This window comes from Triplophysa rosa, linkage group LG7 (genome assembly GCF_024868665.1).
Source record: "Triplophysa rosa linkage group LG7, Trosa_1v2, whole genome shotgun sequence".
NCBI lineage: Eukaryota > Metazoa > Chordata > Actinopteri > Cypriniformes > Nemacheilidae > Triplophysa > Triplophysa rosa.
This window is the reverse complement of record NC_079896.1, coordinates 27,270,091-27,289,450: the sequence shown is the minus strand read 5'-3', so window position 1 is coordinate 27,289,450 and position 19,360 is coordinate 27,270,091. Positions and strand designations below refer to the sequence as shown.

The window sequence follows — 19,360 nt, the reverse complement described above, 5'->3', positions numbered from 1 at the left end:
ATAGTTCATATCTCTTGCTGTCGATGAGTGATTTGTTTTTGAAGCCTGTGCGCACAGGTTAGGTTTCTATACATTGTGGGGATTTTCCATAGGTGTACTGGACAAACTGTATTGCCTTCCCCCAACCATCACAGAAAACTTTCTGCATTTTTCATTTTCAAATAAACATCATTTAGTATGTTAAACGCGCACACACTCTACAGTCCTGCTCAGAGAAACACGTCACCGCACTCTTTGATTAGTAAAACATGTTTAATAAACGCATCACATTAGAGTTCAGTTTTGTCTTCAGATGTTTCCGCCTCGCTCTGCTTCTGCAAGACAGACAGAAGGTTGAAGCCTCGTGTGCAGGTGTGTGTTCTCAGGCGAACTTCTGTAAACGTTACTATGGTAACCTCACCTGCAGATCTCCACTCAGGTAAGAGTCACAGAAGTTCTGCACACGCTCAGCAGAGATTTCACCCTTTGGCATGAGCCATTTTCTGTCCGAGTGGCCGTCATAAATGGCGATGCGGGGCAGGTCACGTGACCTCATATTGAAGTATTCCAGCACGCGGGCGTTAGATTTCTCTCTTCCATTTACCAGCACAAACAACATCTGCATTTCACAAAACACACACACACACACACACACACACACACACACACACACACACACACACACACACACACACACACACACACACACACACACACACAAAAACAACACAAAAATATGTTTGGTACTCTTCACATTTCATAAATGAATACAAATTAGCATCTTGTAAATAGACATTTCTGTGAGATCAGACACGTCACCGCGATGTGTGAAAACAATTTGTCATGTAATCAATCCAAAGCTTTGCTGTGTTGCCATGATGTGCTCATGTTGTCCTTGTAATTCTAGTGAAATGTAAGGTTTATTCAGTCAGATATGACCACCACCCTCACCAGCGGTCAGATATCTTCTGGATAATTTTCTGGAGTGATCTGGATGTGTTTGAGAGTCATGAGATGAGAATATTTGGGTCAGTTGTGTAATCCATTCAGAAGCTTTTAATCCCATTAAAGAATGAAGCTCTTTGTCACTAATGTGAGGTCAATAGATATTTTGTTAACTTTTTATTACCTTGCCAGTGTATCTTGGTGCGAGAGCCCCGAGTTTCTCCTTCAGTTGGTTAAAATCAGACGTGTCTCTGTTGACTATGAGGAGCAGGTGCGTCTTCACCTCCGACTGAAACAAACCCACCGCAGACTGACACAAACAAACATTACATCACAATCCCATACAAGAAAAACACTGTAGAGTAATCATGAGGGCTCATTTAACACGTTCTCTGCTCTTCTATTTAAACACGAGATTTCTAAAAGATGACATTTCATTTCAACAGCATCTATAAAAGACTTTATGCAGCAACAGGAGAGGAGAGGATGGAGAGAAATGTTCGTATTTTCAGTACCGCTTGATTGTATTCTGTGATGTAGTGAATGTTATTGATGGTGAAGAAGCGCACAAGGCCGTCAGCATCAATTGTTTTTGCCTCTGACAACTGCAGGTGTTTTTGATGAACATCAGCCTGTAACGCACACACACACATGTTGGGTTTCCATGTTTTATGGGGACATTCCATAGACGCAATGGTGTTTATACTGTACAAACTGTATCTCATATTCCCTCCCCCTAACCCTAACAATCACACACAACTGTTTGCTCTTTTACATTTTCACAAAAGTTCATTCTGTATGATTTATAAGCTTGTTTCCTCATGGGGACCAAAAAATGTCCCCACAAGGACAAGGGTTTTGGATATTGCCATCTTTGTGGGGACATTTTGTCCCCATACCGTAGGGTTTACCCTACCCACAGACACACACACACGCACACACACACACGCACACACACGCACACGCACGCACACGCACGCACACGCACGCACACACACGCACAGCATTATTTACTCACCAAACATATTCAGGCAGAAGTGTGGGAGGCTGTAGCTGTACCTTTCTGAATATGGAGATTGTGTCAGAAGTGATGTTATATTTGGCCCAAACTTCTTTTTCACCGCATACAGCGACAGACAGAGACTCGATCTGTTTAACAGCAGCCAAAAACTCTTTATATCCACGAGCTTCATCCGTCTGATGAACAAACAAACATGTTAAAAACACTGTAGTGATGTGTAGTGATGCTACTACAGTTGTTTATGGACTTTCTCCAGAGGCACAGACATGTTGGGATGTCTTTGCTTTGTTTCCATGACAGCAGACATCTCCCGTGTGACACAGTGGCCGTTTCTCAGTATGCGTTCTTGTGTCCTTGTGTTCTCGCTCTACGTCGTCAATAACCATCAAAGTCCATTCCAATACTCGGGCCCTGTCCCAAATGGCACACTTCAAGGGTAAGTTCATCCCAAAATCAAATTTGTGTGATTTTTTTCTCACCCACATGACGTTAAACATGTTTTGAGACCTCCCGGCATCTTCGGAGCACAAATAAAGATATTTTAATGTCATGTGGGTGAGAAAAAAGAAATCACACAAATTTGATTTTGGGATGAACTTACCCTTTCATGTGGTCTTGTGGACTTAAATTGTGCGTGCTTGCCAAGTCTACGAGTCCGTAGGGTGTCCCATTCGTCTTTTTAGCGCTCAAAAGTGTGCTCGCGAGCGCCACCTATGTGCCCTCGCTGCAGTTTTCAGTGAAGCCCGCATCTTTGGAGACTCTGCTGAAGTTACCTACCCAGGAACCCTGGCAAAGCACCGATCACTGGGAGGAGTGTCGTGGATGTCAGACATATACTGTACGTAAACATGACGGATAATTTTTTTAATATATGTTTTGATAAAATTCAAATAGTTTCTTATTCACATGATTGCTTATTTATTTTATATTAAGCCAGCTATTCAAGAATAAAAACTTTTATTGCAGTGCATTTTCTTAAGGTAATAAGCCATGTTTTGTTGAAGATTTATATCCAGTTGTCTCTGGGCTCTGTAAAGCTGAACAACACAGCTTCTGCTTTATAGAGAAATATTAAGAACACATTAAGTATTGTGTATACAAATAAATAAATAAATATATAAGTAGTTGCATTAAGTATCTATTGCATAATGCCCAGGTGGCATAATCACCATATGAAATACAAACCTATAAAAACCGGCAGCTCCTGTCCCAAATAACAACAATGGGACAGCAGTGTGGTCGACTTCATATGGCTTTAAAACAACTTAAATGCTGACCAAAGTGCTGCACAACATACAAGACAAAACATCCTCATACAATACAATTTTAAATACTAATCAAATATATCGAAAGACAACAAAACAAAATTATTAAAATTAAAACAAAACAAAATTATTAAAATTAAAACTAAAAATATGATCAAATTAAGCATGCCTGAGAAAGAAAATGTTTTAAGAGAAGATTTAAAAGTGGATAGAGAAGGGGATCGTCTAATAAACAAAGGTATGGAATTGCAGAGCTTAGGACCAAGAACTGAGAAAGCCCGTCACCTTTGGATTTAAGTGGAGATTTTGGAACATTAATAACATCTGGGTGGAGAGTAGGAGTGGAGAAGGTCTGACATACAAGTAGGTGCAAGACCTTGAAGTGATTTAAATACAAATACTAAAACCTTCAAATCAACTCTGAATTGAACAGGTAATCAATGAAGCGATGCTAACACAGGCGTGATATGTTCTCGCCTGTGAGAAGTCTGTGTCAAAAATGCACTCCCATGTGGACTCGTGCCTAGTGCCCTATAGGTCTGCACTTCCTGACGTCACCAAGTGTGAACTCAGAGGAGGTCCACAAGACCGGAGTGTGCCATTTGGGACAGGGCCAAGAACAGAGAAAGCATGAAAGTACCAGGATGTGTTCTCGATATCAAGGATGCATCGAATGCAGCCTTGCGTGCCAACGGAAGTCCCAGAAGTCACTGTGGCGCGTCCATCCAGGTTCATTCTTCCGAGGCTGCCTCGCTAGACCGGTCTCCACAAGAACAGTCCGTTCTTTGCATTCTTGGAAATGAGAAATGGCCATTGAACCTCTCCCTTACCAGAGCCATTCAATCTCCAGTCCATCCATGTGTTTATACTGAACACACACACACACACACACACACACACACACGCACACACACACACACGCACACACGCTCACCTGAAAGAAACCAATGACAGTCACGTCTGAGGAGTCAATGAAGGCCTGAGCTGCAGGAGCATCGTTCAGTCTGAGGAGGGCGCTCTCTTCTCCACCCGCCGCTGTGTTACAACATCAGACATGAGCCGTTGATTCACATTTACCATCTACAGTCAAATCTGTTATTTCTGTAGGAGCTTCACAGCACAGAAAAACGACATTCATTCTTTTCTCTGTGACACAAATAACATGCAGTTTCAAGCAAAAATACATCGTCATGTACTGCTTAATGTAGGCACCTAACAGACATAAACATTACATGAACAAAGTTAAATCATAGATTTGTGTCATTTATAAACAATCATTCTGAATGGATTGATTGCCAAAAAGGCTCAACTTTAGCAGAATGTCACATATCACACAGCAGAATTCATTTATAATTTCACACATTGATGTTGAATGTCATAAGCATAATCTCACCTGCACCTGCAGTGACACGTGCAATAAATAAAGACAAAAGAATAAAAAACATGATGCTGAATGACAGAAGACAGAAGACTGAAAGATGAAAAGGCTCTGGGGTCGTGTTCTTGTAGGGCACGGCCCCCGGTCATGTGACCGCTGCGGCTGTCATTGATTGGTGGAGGCGTGTGAAACACACAGGTGTGCTGCTGGGGGTCTGGTCAAAGGCTGCTGGATTACGTGTCATTGGAGGCACACGTGTTGATCCCTTCTCCTGAATCAAATTGCTTTCGAAATTCAATGCGACACAAACTGAGTTCTGTATAAAAGTCTGATGTAAAGTATTGGAGTAAATGTAATGAGTTACTGTACTTAACTATCTTTTTGGCTACTTTGCAGCTGTACGGAGTATTAAAGATATTAGCAACTTTTACTCTCTACTCAAGTACATGTACTCTTCACTCCACTACATTTGTAATGACTAATGCAATTACACATTACATCTTTTTTGCAGCAGTTTATTTTTGCTACAGAAGAATTAATATTGCCATTTACAATTCAATTCAATTCAATTTTATTTATATAGCGCTTTTCACAATGTGCATTGTTCCAAAGCAGCTTTACAGGAGCAAATAAGAAAAACACAGAAAGGTAAAACACAGCACAGTGCATGGTGTTTATAGACCAAACAAGATCATTATAATAAATAATATCTAATAAATAAATGAATAAATAAATATAGATTTAAAGTTAAATCATAGATTTGTGTCATTTATAAACAATCATTCTGAATGGATTGATTGCCAAAAAGGCTCAACTTTAGCAGAATGTCACATATCACACAGCAGAATTCATTTATAATTTCACACATTGATGTTGAATGTCATAAGCATAATCTCACCTGCACCTGCAGTGACACGTGCAATAAATAAAGACAAAAGAATAAAAAACATGATGCTGGTCACTGAATTTACAGGTCATTGAAGGTACTATAATCTTGTGGATTTTCCCCTAATTTACTAAAACTTGTCAACATGGCTTCTTTATGTGAATATGAGTGCAGTATCAGGTAGATGTCAATCGCTGGTGGTTTATATGTGAAATGAGGACATGACTGCAGCTGGCGATGAGGCCAAATCCAGCATGTCCAGTGCAAAAAGGCTTTGACTTTTTAATTTTAACATTATTTTATTTATTCATTATATTGAAGAGACCTTTTTGAAAGAGTTTGGTTTATTATGAGCACTTGAGCTTAAATGAGACTTAGGGTGTTTGTAATGACGTAGGTTATGGTGTCGACCATGATTTGTTGCAATTTTGAGGTGTTCAGTCTTATTATGATTTAAGAAAATAAATGCGATTGCTCTCCTCACGTATCGACGGTTTCTTGTTTTTCACTGACATGTCTCTTAAGTGTTGAGGACTAGTGCTGCTTTGAGCCTACATTCAGTATGAGTAAAATACTCAAGTTTTGTTCAAATCAGATACTCGAAGACTTTTACTGAAGTCGTTTTGGAATTGGTGACTTGTAACTTGTAATGGAGTCATTTTTGCTGCAAGGTATATTATATATATATATATTTATTTATGGTTTTCAGGTACTCTTTACACCTCTGGATCTTGAGACTGAATGATGACAGCGTCCTCTAGTGGTGAAAGAGTTCAACAGCATCACTCTGTGATGTGTCACATAAACTGTCTATTTATTGTCTTTATCATCCACACAGATTGAGGAAAAACTGCAAAGCAAAGCACAGATGTTATATTCTCTGAAGACAACGAAAAACACGTCTAGGAGATGATAAAGTGACACAGAAGCACATGCAAGTTAACCCTTAACTTAACATTCTACAACAAATATTACAGTTTATTGAAAATAAACGCACGTCTTTTGTTCACTTCTTCTAGCTTTAATGCTTCCCCTGTAATGTTGGCTCTTTTTCATTTTGTTCTCCCTCATTTGTAAGTTGTTTCTGCTATAAATGAAGAAGCGTAAACATATGTACCTGCCATTCTTATTTGAAGTTCAATGAACACAAACACATCTCCCTCACACCTCACACAGCAGTATTACACTGTCAGTGTAAATCAGATTCAGTCCAGGATATTTTAAGAGCTACAATCTCTTCTCAAGTAAGCGACTAAACTGGATTTAAAACAAAGAGTTAATGTTTAGGATTACACACACAGTGCAACGAAGAGTTAAATATAACCCACCTTCATAAGAACACATGTTATGCAATATTCAGGTGCAGAGATAGATTAGCATTTTATATACAGTATATCGTCACTGTCTTTCAGAAACCTCGGGTGTCCAAAGTGGGTTTTTTTCAGGAAATGCACTGTACCTTTTAGATGATTCAATAAATACTGTGTTGGCAAACAAAGGGTACAGTAAGTAATAATGATTGTGACCAGGGCAGTATTCTCCGGTTAGATTTAGATAACGACTACGCCACCCTGGGATTTGCACCCAAGGAAATACAATAAAGTACACAGGTTTAGTGGTATGGTGAAAAGGGAGAGACGTGTAGTTGAATTAACAAAGAGAATTTTTATTACACAAAAATCTGAAAAATGGATTAACCCCGAATCAGTCAAACATACACAGTTTATCATAATAATTTTAAAACTCAAATGATTAAAAGGGCATTCTCCAAACATATATAAAGGCCAATCAAATGTAGAAAACTAAGTTGGACCTAACACAAAAGAAATGAATTACCAAAAACTACAAGGCTAAAGCTTACCTCAGGGCTGGCAAACTAGCTGAAAGGAATCGTGCTCAACCACACACACATGTACACAGCAAACAATAGTAAGAGGTGCTCACAACCGTGTGCTCCACCCACGTGACTACAGGGGCGTAGCCAGAACTTTTTTTTAGAGGTGGCCAGGTAAGACCCCGTGATTTTATTAGGGACAGAAATTCTTTAACTTCTACTGTAATTTACACCAATTCTTCATTACACATAGTTTGCTGGTCAAAAACATACACAAAGAATGTAAAGTAAACAATTTATTTGCAATGCTTTCATGTGCTAACATTATTTTTAAATAATTTGCTAGCTATCATTTGCAGTAAGTTAGCATTTTTTATAGAAAATAAACATTGCAGTACCAAAACTTAAACTTTCGCGAAAATGTAATTAATGAATGAAATCCAGTTAAACAAGACTGATTTACTGACCTGATCCTTCTGCTCGTGATGAACTTCTATGGTACACAGACAGTACACTGTCACGAAGCGGTTAGCAGCTGTTGTGCTCAGACTGTTTGCGTCAGTGCGTCAGCGTATGACATCATATTAACGAGAGAGTAATGTTCTCGCGTTACTTTAAGTGCATACGCTAAATGATCTGCGCAGCACTCCGTAAACTCCGACACACATCTTAAAACTGCTTCGCACAACAGAGGTGGCCAGATAGGTGGCCATCCATCATTCAGGGGTAGCCGTGGCCACCATGTAGCTACGCCCCTGCATGACTAGCCTCCCCCTCAGCACACTCAGCCTTGGTTAAAACTAGAAAAAAAAAAAAAAGGAATTAAGTAGGTCCAATTCAAATATAAATCACTCACTCAACACATAAACAACAAAATGGACAAAAGGAAAAAAAAACATTCAATAAATGACAACCTCAGTTGATAATGGTATTCAGTGTCTAACCTCATTCTGGCCGAAAGCCCAAAATGAAACAATGTCAAAGTGTGAGGAAGATTGTCAATGCAAAACATTCAACTCAACTTTATTTATATAGCGCTTTTTACAATTTTCATTATTACAAAGCAGCTGTACATGAGACATATTGACTATAAGCAAAACAATTAAAGTTGTTTCTCATAAAAAAAGAAAAAGGTGAAAACACAGAAGACAGACACACCCACATACAAAACACTCCACACACACACAATATGCAGACGTACTAACACACATAGACATAGACACACACAGACAGACAAGCACAGACAAGCACGCACGCACACGCACACACAACACGCACGCACGCACGCACGCACGCACGCACGCACACACACACACACACACAACACGCACACACACAACACGCACACACACGCACAACACGCACGCACGCACACACACACACAGACACGCACACGCACGCACGCACACACACACACACACACACACACACACACACACACACACACGACACACACACACACACACACACACACACACACACACACACACACACACACACACACACACACACACACACACACACACACACACACACGTACACACAGACAACACAGGTCAAATATTAAACAGACTATAAATCCTATATGCAATATTAATTAAGTAAAACTTTAAAATTCTAAAGCAGCCCCCCCGCAGGCAAACTGCGCAGAACCCAAAACTCTAATCGAGAAAAAAAACCTCAGGAGAACCCAGGCCCAACCAGGGGATTCCAGTTCCCCTCTGGCAAAAGCTGCTGCCTCTGCACAAGCTCCAGAGACTTGCACAACAAGGCTAAATAAAATAAATAAACTTATAATAAATAAATTATAGTTTAAGATTATCATTAATAATCTAATAGCATTTGAAATTTTGTGGTGAAGACTGTCAGGACCGCGTCCTTCTTTATCCAGCTCTATCATCTCAGCTCTTGTCAGGTCGCCCCTTCCCATTCTCCCTCTACCATCAGGTCAGGCCATGAACTGCATCCTGCTCGCTGTGGTAACCTTGGAACAATGAGACAAGACTGGCTGAGAGTAGAGTACTGTTCTGTACTCTTTGATGCAACAAGTACATCAGTTGTGTTTTTGGTTCCGGTTGATCTAACTAATGCAGCCTAAACCCTCAGAAGATTTATATTATGGAAGAGTAGTGTATGCAAGATTAAAAAGATGCGTCTTTAGTCTAGATTTAAACTGACAGAGTGTGTCTGCCTCCCGGACAGTGCAGGGAAGACTATTCCAAAGTTTAGGCGCTAGATAGGAAAAGGATCTACCACCTGCACTTGATTTTGAAATTCTAGGTATTACCAACTGACAGGACGCCTGAGAGCGTAATGCACGTGAAGGACTGTAATACAAAAGGAGTTCATTCAAGTACTGAGGAGCTAAACCATGTAAGGCTTTATAGGTAATAAGCAAGATTTTAAAGTTAACGCGATGCTTTATAGGTAACCAGTGCAAGGTTGACAGAACCGGGCTAATATGTTCATACTTTTTTGTACGTGTAAGAACTCGAGCTGCCGGTTTTGGACATTGGAGTTTTTGTAATAAGCCTGCAGGGCAACCACCTAACAGTGCATTACAGTAGTCTAGTCTTGATGTCATGAATGCATGAATTAACTTCTCTGCATCTGACATTGACAGCATATGACGTAGTTTAGATATATTCTTAAGATGGAAAAACGCAATTTTACAGGTGTTGGCGACGTGGCTCTCAAATGACAGATTACTATCGAATAGAACGCCAAGATTCTTTGCTGACGACGAGGGTTTTATGGAACATCCGTCAATAGTTAAACAGTATTCTTGGTTGTTACTTATAGCAGTTTTCGGTCCAATAAGTAACACTTCCGTTTTGTCCGAGTTCAGTAATAAAAAGTTGTTACTCATCCAGTTTTTTATATCGACTATGCATTCCATTATTCGATGGAACTGCTGTGTTTCATGAGGCTTTGAGGAAATATAAAGTTGAGTATCATCAGCATAACAGTGAAGTCGCTTTATTATATCTCCTAGAGGTAGCATGTATAATGCGAAGATGCGAAGGCCCTAAGACTGAGCCCTGTGGTACACCGTACTGGACTTGCGATTTGCGTGACACCTCATTGTTTATCGCTACAAATGGAAAACGGTCGGATAAATAAGATTTAAACCATTTCAAAGATATTCCCTTAATGCCGACATCATTTTCGAGTCTATGTAGGAGTGTGCTGTGGTCAATGGTATCGAATGCAGCACTAAGGTCTAGCAGCACCAATAACGAGATACAACCTTGGTCGGATCTTCAACGTTATTTCTCATGCTAGAGATTTGAGAGAAGTCAGGCAGATTATCGAGAAACGCATCTTTGGTAGTTGAAGTTATTGTTCTACCATATTTGTAACAAGGAGTTTGATTTGCAGCCAGTTGAAACGATCACAGAACTGATGGAACAAAATCACATTGGCACAGTTATTTTAAAGGCACAAAAAGCTAAGTACATCTGTTTGCATTTCAGTAAGTAAAGAAAATGGATGCCCCCGCACCTGCAGGAAAAAAGGGGACCCCTAAATTTAAACAGAGGACCATTCGCACCTTCAAGAGCCAGGCACCCAAGCCAGGTCAGAAGGGTTTTGGAGAAGATATTCCGGGAATGGAGGGTCTCGGCACAGGTAAATCACACTCCCAGCCATTTACATATTATATGAATGTATTAAAGGGACAGTTCACCCAAAAATGAAAATTCTGTCATCATTTACTCACCCTCAGGTTGTTTCAAACCTGTATAAATTTATTTGTTCCGATGAACACCAAGAAAGATATTTGGAAGAATGTTAGCAATTTTCAGTTCTGGAATATAATCCACTACCATTGTAGGAAAAAACATTGTATTTTTTGTTCTGTTGAACACAAAATTAGATATTTTGAAAAATTTAGGAAAACTAAACCATCCCCTTAACTAGATGGGTTGAGGTGGAGATGTGCAATAATAAACCTGAAACCCCTTTTCTTGTTCTCATCAGACCTCTCTGTGGTCTGTCCCTGGGAAGCGTTTGGTGACATGGAGCTCAGTGATCTGGCCAAATATGGAATCTTGTAATCTCCTGCTCCTGGGTCTCATGCCCTTTCACCTGCTGACTTTTGTAAGAATATTATCTTCTAGAATCATCCATCCACAATGAGATCAAACCAGCAACTGAAAACCAAAAGAATTGATGTTCCAGCATCGTATCACTGAATATGTTTTTGGTTTAATTAAAATTATAAGTTTAAGATTATAAGTCTTTATTTGGGGGCCGCAAAGCGATGCAACCTACTCAAAGGGGGCCTTACAACGAAAAAGTTTGAGAACCACTGGTCTACAAAACAAGATCAATGACAATCGGTCAAAACTTTTGACACTGTTCCCGTAGCTCAATGCAGTACATTGTGTTATCAATGCAAAGAGAACACACACAACATGAGCAGCAAAATGTAAAGGTGTACACATTAGTAGCCTCTTTTATCTATTTATATATTCTTATAGTTTATATTCTTTTACGTACAATATGGGGTTCATTCCCCAAAATGACCCAGAAATGTCTAAGTCACACGCAAGAAAACACAGAGCTGAAAATGCTTAAAATACTTTGATACATCTGAATACATCTGAGAGGAGGCGTCTGAGGATGGGGAGCTTAGAGGAGCGCTATAAAAGCAGCCGGCAGAGACACGGGCCATGAGCTGCAACATCAGCAACTGATGAAGACCATAGAAGGCGATTTCCAAAAGACAGAGTTCCTTTTTTGTTCGGTTTTAATTTTCTTTTTTAATTGTTTAAGGGAGATAATAAAGGACAAACCGGACAGTAACACTTCACTGTAGCATGTCAATAGAAGTCTTAGGAGGATAAATAGATTTTCAAAGCTGTAATATATCAGACTCTCTTCAAATATTGTATCTGAACACAATAGTTGATGTACAAATTAAGCTGATTTTTTAAACTGTAAATATGTGCATGTGACAAGATTGACTTGTATTGAGCTGATAAAAATTAAACGCAACAATCTGCGAGTAGAACACAAATGAACAAATAAATATTAATTTCGCAAACCTGTGTGGTGAGTTTTCTCCAGTAGGCCTAAACTGTGTTCATCAAAATGACACGAATTTCACATCATAAGCGATTTAAAGACATTAAATACACGTATGCCCGGTTTCACAGATCTTAACTGAAAATAACTGGCCCGGTTTTGTCTCAAGATGAACACCAGTAGTGTTTTTTTACATAAACCTGTTTTTACTATAAATTTTTAAAAACATTAACGTATATCCAGACGTTATTCTCGGGTTTGAGGTGGGATTTATCCTACATCCGATGTGTCTGGATGTGAATAAGCAGAAACGTACATTTTGCGTTAACGTCCGTCTTGTGACGTAAGCGCGCCATATTTAGAGCGAGGCGATGCTGCGCGCACGCTCAAGGACTCTCTCTGACAGGATCGGCGCTTAATCGACATTATCTAAGGCGAGTAACTTTTAACAAATGTTATCCCCTGATTAATGAGAAGCATATTATCATGTAAATGGCGATATATACGTAAGAAAGCGCGCATGTGTGTGAAATTACGACAGAAAACGACGAAAACTCCTGGGAATTTCCCTCACCTCACCTTTAACTGCATCTGACGAGAAAAGTGAAGTGAAAATCACAGACTGTTTACGTGATTGTTAAAAAACAGTTTATATGGACATTTAGATACAAATTACATCACAAATGGATTCAGAATATGTAGAGAGAAATAATTCAACTCAAAAACACGGTTACACTGTAAACCAAAGCAGAGTATGTGAGACAGGATTCATATTTATAAGGTGCAAGAATGAAAGAGGGGCCATCTTTAAAAGTTTACAGCACAAACGGAGAAGATTTGAACCTCCATTATCAGAAGAGCAGCTGTCACTCAAGATCTCGCGCCATCGGGCGGGCAGGCAGGCAGGCGAGGGTATACATGAGACACGTGACAGAGGACGAGAAAAAAGCATCTTTTAAGCATATGTAAAAGAATTTAGGTACAGAGATATTTCATTACATAATACTGTGTTAAATGTATGCATAGACTGCAAAGTACCTTTCGAACATAAAAACGAACAAAAACGCTGTCTGGTATAGTGTTTAGATTGTGGTCAGTTTTTCGTTTAACTTTTAGATATAACAAACATTACCCATCATCCAAACACTAAAAAAATGTGGTAAAACGAATTTCAAGTGTCTGAAATGGCAAAACGATTTCTGTCCTTCACCAGGATACAGTCAAATCTAGAACTCTGAATCTATTAAAGCGGATGACCTCCCAAAAACAAAATGCATGAAACGCATGATAAAGAAATGGTTCTTGAGGGCACGCTGCGTCCTTGCACGTTAACATGATGCTGCATTCCCACATCCAGCCTTTTTGAAATAATTAACGAACCACTTCAAACAATATAAAAAACCTATTGATACAAAAGAAAAAAACAACAGAATTACAAATACGTTTACACACAATCAAGAATGTGCTTGACTCGTCTTTGGAAACAAAATTCAAACAAAGCAAAATACCAATATACCGAAAGAGAAGAGGACACACTCGAAAAGAGACAAAAATACTATGTAGTTCTCTTTTAAAATCATTGAATTTAGATCCTCCATATCTCTCCAACTAAATTTGGGTTGAAAGTTGCATATTATACAAACTATGCTAATAAATGAGTGTCTATCGGTGTTCCACAAAAGGCCTGTTCAATTCTGAAATCTGAACAAAAAAGTTGTAAATATTTTCGTAGCATAATTTAAACACTTGCTATAGTCATTGTGGGATTTGTGTGTGTGTGCCTTGCACGTTTATGTGGGTTCAGATGGTGTCCTGCGCTCTTTCAAAGCTAACACACACACAAACATGAGAAACGAATGAGGATAATAATAATGTTTGGTGAAATTGAGTCTACTCTAGTTTACTTGCATATAATTACTATTTAATTTTAAAGGTATGCCTCTTCAAAACGGTCAGATCGGAGGTACTGTTTAAAGAACACAAAGCCTTCAGCCAGACGGAATATTATGACACATCATCCTGTTTGTGTGCCTCACAGTTCGGAGACTTGTAACAGCTGCTGGCGTTGCCTTTCATCCAAGATCTTCAAGAGAAAGTAAAATCACGATGGTTGTCGCTTTTGTCATGTTTGTGTTTGGGATGATAGCATCGTCCTCCCTTACACAGCTAATGGGATCCACGTATTTCAAGATGATCCTTAAAATGGAGACGAGCAGTCCACATAAACATCTCTTTTTCTTCTTAAAGAATATTGATAATTATTGTAGTGTGAAACAGCTATGGGTGAAGTATAAATGTGTTCACTGCAGTCCTGATGCTCTGTGCACATGTAGTTCAATGGCCACTAGAGGCAGTCTAGAGCCGTTACTGCATGCATATGTGCAGAGAGAAGAGCCAAAGGAAGAAATGATCGGAGTTTGTCAGTCAAGTTTCAGTCAGATATCTCTTACTGTGTAGTGTTTGACGTGATGACGTTTCCTCAAAAAAAGCAACGATCTTCGACGTGTTGATTTATACTTGCATTCCTTATTCAAAGTTTGTTTGTAACAGACGTGTTTTACAAAGTGTGATTAGATTTTTCCCTCCTTGATCCGCAGCCGTTGGTGAAGTATCAGAGACAAAGAATCTGGAAGTATATTAAAGGTACTTAATACGGCGAAAACCGGCTGTATCCTCCTCTGTAAATAGTCGCCTGTGAAAGAAAAAGTTTGGTTAGAAACATGCAGATGATTTATTTGAGATGTAAGGGATTCTGGACAAATATGTGAAAGACATGGCTTACCATCGCTCCCACTCCATACGCCGCTGCTGCCGCTGCTGGAGATGCTAGTGCAGCCGCATACGGATCTGCTGCGTACACGCGACCGTAGCTAGACGATGAAGAAATACACCAGCGATATTCAATAATGCAAAGCAAGAACGTATTACGTTATGTGGGTCCCTTTTCTCTTGCAAGTCAACTACTGTCAATGGCGAGTTAAGTAACCAACAATGTTTAAAGTCAAGAAGACTGAATATTAGGGGCGGGGGTCAAGTCTAAATCACTAACCTGTCGCTGTAGGCGGCCGCTGCTGCCGCCGCTGCCGCAGTTGGACTCGCTACTGCCGTAGGCTGTGTGTAGCGATATGCCGTATAACCGCTCTACAGACAAACAGAGCAATCATCTTTCAATCAACACAGTTCAGTGTAATAAAGCAGTTCAGTGGTGAGTTTGCAGGAAAAGAGGCTTGAAAACATCAAAGAAAAGCAAATCTAATGTCCATCAACAAGCATCTGCCACTGATGTTTAGACAAACCACATTCTGAGACCCTGTTACGCACTGTGAATCTTCCTCAGTGGCAAACAATGCACAGTAATGGTAGGCTAAAGAGTAGTTCCTCTAATGATTGAGAGTCAATGTAGCTTTTTATTTTGTTTGTCAAAGAGGGAGACACAAGCAGAAATGGGGATTGTGAGTGCATTAGCGTCAGTGTCATCTTCACCCTCAAATGCACGGCTACACGCAACCAGGGGTGATCAAATCGATTACTGGTGCCACAGACAGACAGTGAGATTAGGAGAACATCCACACAACCACACAGACAGCATGCACCCCAAACTGACAAAATAACAAGCCATTTCTGCCATTCTCTCCTCAGCATTCTACCCTACGGCCAATCAGAAGACTCTCCCATGATCCCTCACACTCCCGCTGAGGGAGGCAAGACAGGAAAGGAAGACAAAGTTAGAAAGAGACAGTTGGAGATAAAGTGATCAAAGGAAGAGAAGCAGGTGAGTTTTAAAATAAACAGAAAAAATGAAAAACAAAGAAGTGGGAAATGTGAGAAAAGAGGTAAGGAGAGCGAGAGACCTACAGACGAATTAAGTGTGACCGCATGCCAACACAGATCGAGTTAACATGCTGTAGAGATATAAAGATATATATATATATATATATATATATACATACAGTATTTAGAGAGAGATAGAGACAGGGACTCTGGGAAGGGGACAAAATCAGATCCACTCTGACAAAACCCAAAACATCCAGAGTCCTTGGAACTATCGTAAATATAGTGGTAATGCACAGCAAAAACTACCTGCAGGACAGTTTTTTACATTCTCAAGTGTATGTAATCTAATGTTTAGGGCTGGTGGTATGACTGAAAGTAGAACCGAATCGACAGGTAGAGATACAGATTACGCAACAGTAGTTGTATCTGCATGGCATATAAAAGAATGTCACTGTAGGGCATTTGAAACTTACATACTGCTACATTGATATTTATCATACATAAAAAATGTTTTATTTATTTATTTATCGAAAATGTTAGCAAAAATAACATGGAATAATACAACATTTCCATGCCATAAAATGACTGAAACCATGACGTTTCATTGACAAAAGCAACTAACAAATTAAAAGCAATTTGTCCCAAGTGATTTGGTCATACCACCCCCCTGTTTGGTGTGTGTGTGTGTGTGTGTGTGTGTGTGTGTGTGTGTGTGTCTATATATATATATAGACACACACACACACACACACACAGTCTGTAAAATTTTAACCTGCCAATTTAAATTAAGAGAGAAATTGTGAGGAATTCAAGCAGAATTTCTTGCTCCCCCTTCCATGCCCTCACTCCTGCCAGATTACTGTGAGTTAGTAGGAAAACAAAGACAGCAATCTCACACGATCAATATCAAACAAATGTATTAATCAGAAGTAGAGATGCACACTATCCGTCTGAGAGCCTACCTGAGGCATTCTGCCACTAACCAGTGTGTCCTGAAACACTATTCTACAGAGAAAACAGAAAAAGCTATCGTCAACCTGGACACACACACACACACACACACACACACACACACACACACACACACACACACACACACACACACAGACACTTGAGTTCACACAACAAACACTCTTGCGCACACAGAGCCGTTGAATGGCCTGAACCAGACTGACAAAAGTCATCTGATCATTATCATGTTAACAAAATGAACATCGACAGTCTACGTTTAAAGTTCTACGGCTCTGTGCTGCTACAGTTTGCACGCGGTAAAGCACTCGGAAAGAGAGAAGGAAAGAGACAGGAAGTGAAGACAGGAGACAGGAAGTTTCATACTTACATACAGCTCTGCAGCTCCATAAAACCCATCCTGGTACACCACACTGAGAGAAGAGAAACAAAACGACAGAACAAAAGCGCAGAAAAAAGGAAGATGGAGTAGCGAAGAAAAAGAGTGAAACAGAATAAAATAAAATCAACAACAGTGCGCCACCATGTGGCCGTTGTAGGACAGAAAAAGGGAGATGGGAAGACAAACCACGAAAAAGAGAAAGTGAAAACATTAATTCACACACATGCAGTGCACGCTGTCATAAAACAGAAAAAAATGCCACTTTAGTCCCGATCATCTGCACATTTACCCATGAGGTGTGTTCGAGCCATGACATCATCAAATAGTTAACGTTGGGAGAAAATGGCATTTTTGTGTGTAATTTGTGTAGTTCTGATTACATAGTTATCTGGGCTCATCCTCATTCTGTGCGGCACACCAGAAGCAGCAAATGGTCATGCAGCATGCAGAAAACTAGGAAAAATTCAAGTCTGCATGTTTGTGCGTGCGTTACCCAGGATAGGCCTGTATGGCAGGCTGAGGAACGGCAGCTCGCACCGCTCCGTACACGGGCCGCCCGCGACCCCGTAGATGATGAGCCCCTCTGAAGGTTGCGGCAGTGGATGCGGCGGCTGCGGCCGCAGCGGCGGGATACGGAAACCCTGGAACTACAGAGAGAGGAACGTAAGGTCACATTGTGGATCTTGGTTATTAACATGCAATGAACACCGATCAAAAATCTCACCTGCGTAGAGCTCCGGTCCATACATAGCGCTCACCATAGGACTCAATTTCCACCCAGCTAAACCCGAATAAGAACAGAGAATGAACGCATCGCTGCGACGGAAGGGCAAAATAAAAGGCAATGCTGCAGTCTGGAAGACTTTTTTTACCGTAAGGCAGTGTGCTGAGACCTTCGCCATTAGCATATGGACTAACCAACTTCTTATTAGTCATCACTCGAGCTGTAGCGTTATTCACCTGTTTAATCACAGAGCAAAAATCTAATTAGCAACAAAAAAATTCCAAGAGCTGTAAACATTTAATCTAGAGCCGTTCATATAATCCAAGAGCCTTCAGTAATTCTGCAAACAGGACTAAATATATGAAGACTGCCAAGCGTTACGATATTAACATGAATTTGAGTTTAACACTCATATCTATAATCAACGCATTATACAAAAGGAAATATTCACAGGTACAGCAGAAATTGTGGACTCATTGATATTCCCTTATATTGCTTCATGCATCAGTTAAACTTCCACTAATTTTCAAACATTCAACACAAAAACCCATAAATCAATGTGTAAAGCAAAATGAAAACAGGGCATTCCATTGCTAAAATGAGAGAGAGAGAGAGAGAGAGAGAGAGAGAGAGAGAGAGAGAGAGAGAGAGAGAGAGAGAGAGAGAGAGAAACAGAGATCACACATGACAAAATCAATACACTGTGCACAGCTTTGAGGAAAATCACATTCAGCCAATTACAGTTCATTAACCAGAAATGAGCATATCAGCCAATCAGCAAGCATCAGATGCAGCCTATGGACCAATCCAAATACTCTGCAGCCTAATCCCGCCCCCTCGTAAAAAGAAAACAAAGTCGTCATAAGAGAGAGGGGGGATGTTCAGAAAGAGAGGGATGCAGGGAAAGGAAAAAAGAGCCAGTCGACACATTCAATGAAACCACAAAAACGAGAGAAGATAAAAAGAGAGACGGAGAAAAAGACTAAGAACAATTCACCCAATCAGAAACGTCAAACTCAAAAAGCCATCCAGTTTGTTATGAACGAGTATACCAAAGTGCGTCAAATGAAAGGAAGCCTGTGATTGGTTGTTGTCAGACCTTGTGAGGAGTGACGGAGTTTATGGGTGAGAGAGAGAGAGAGGGAGGGGGAGAGGGAGAGGGAGAGGGAGAG

The 19,360-nt window shown here is 40.0% G+C and overlaps 2 protein-coding genes across 9 annotated transcripts in view; both read right to left on the bottom strand.

Annotated features, from left to right (window-relative positions):
• Positions 1 to 269: 269 nt before the first annotated feature.
• LOC130557311 (endoplasmic reticulum resident protein 27) lies at positions 270 to 6,598 on the bottom strand. Its single transcript, XM_057338973.1, has 7 exons — positions 6,592 to 6,598; positions 4,145 to 4,245; positions 1,984 to 2,121; positions 1,440 to 1,556; positions 1,109 to 1,234; positions 401 to 598; positions 270 to 314 (listed from the first exon to the last, which is right to left on the bottom strand). The coding sequence occupies exons 1-7, from the start codon at positions 6,596 to 6,598 to the stop codon at positions 270 to 272; spliced, it is 732 nt and encodes a 243-aa protein (XP_057194956.1).
• Positions 6,599 to 12,970: 6,372 nt separating this feature from the next.
• The window catches only part of rbfox2 (RNA binding fox-1 homolog 2), a 40,831-nt gene continuing 34,441 nt past the window's right edge, over positions 12,971 to 19,360 (bottom strand). For 3 of the 8 annotated variants that reach the window (XM_057338753.1, XM_057338755.1, XM_057338758.1), the window contains 7 exons: positions 18,337 to 18,424; positions 18,189 to 18,245; positions 17,958 to 18,111; positions 17,453 to 17,495; positions 15,389 to 15,480; positions 15,122 to 15,209; positions 12,971 to 15,031 (listed from right to left, as the gene is read on the bottom strand). In XM_057338753.1, the coding sequence (XP_057194736.1) occupies positions 14,987 to 15,031; positions 15,122 to 15,209; positions 15,389 to 15,480; positions 17,453 to 17,495; positions 17,958 to 18,111; positions 18,189 to 18,245; positions 18,337 to 18,424 (567 nt within the window). In that variant the 3' untranslated portion in view covers positions 12,971 to 14,986. The other 5 variants (XM_057338754.1, XM_057338756.1, XM_057338757.1 and 2 more) reach the window with 5 other exon arrangements.

What these genes read in the sequence shown, in the direction of transcription:
- LOC130557311 (XM_057338973.1), bottom strand. An exon ending in CAATCTCCATATTCAGAAAG is followed by an intron (nt 1,557 to 1,983) that starts GTACAGCTACAG and finishes TGTGCGTTACAG; the next exon opens with GCTGATGTTCATCAAAAACA. An exon ending in ACCTGAGTGGAGATCTGCAG is followed by an intron (nt 315 to 400) that starts GTGAGGTTACCA and finishes TCTGTCTTGCAG; the next exon opens with AAGCAGAGCGAGGCGGAAAC.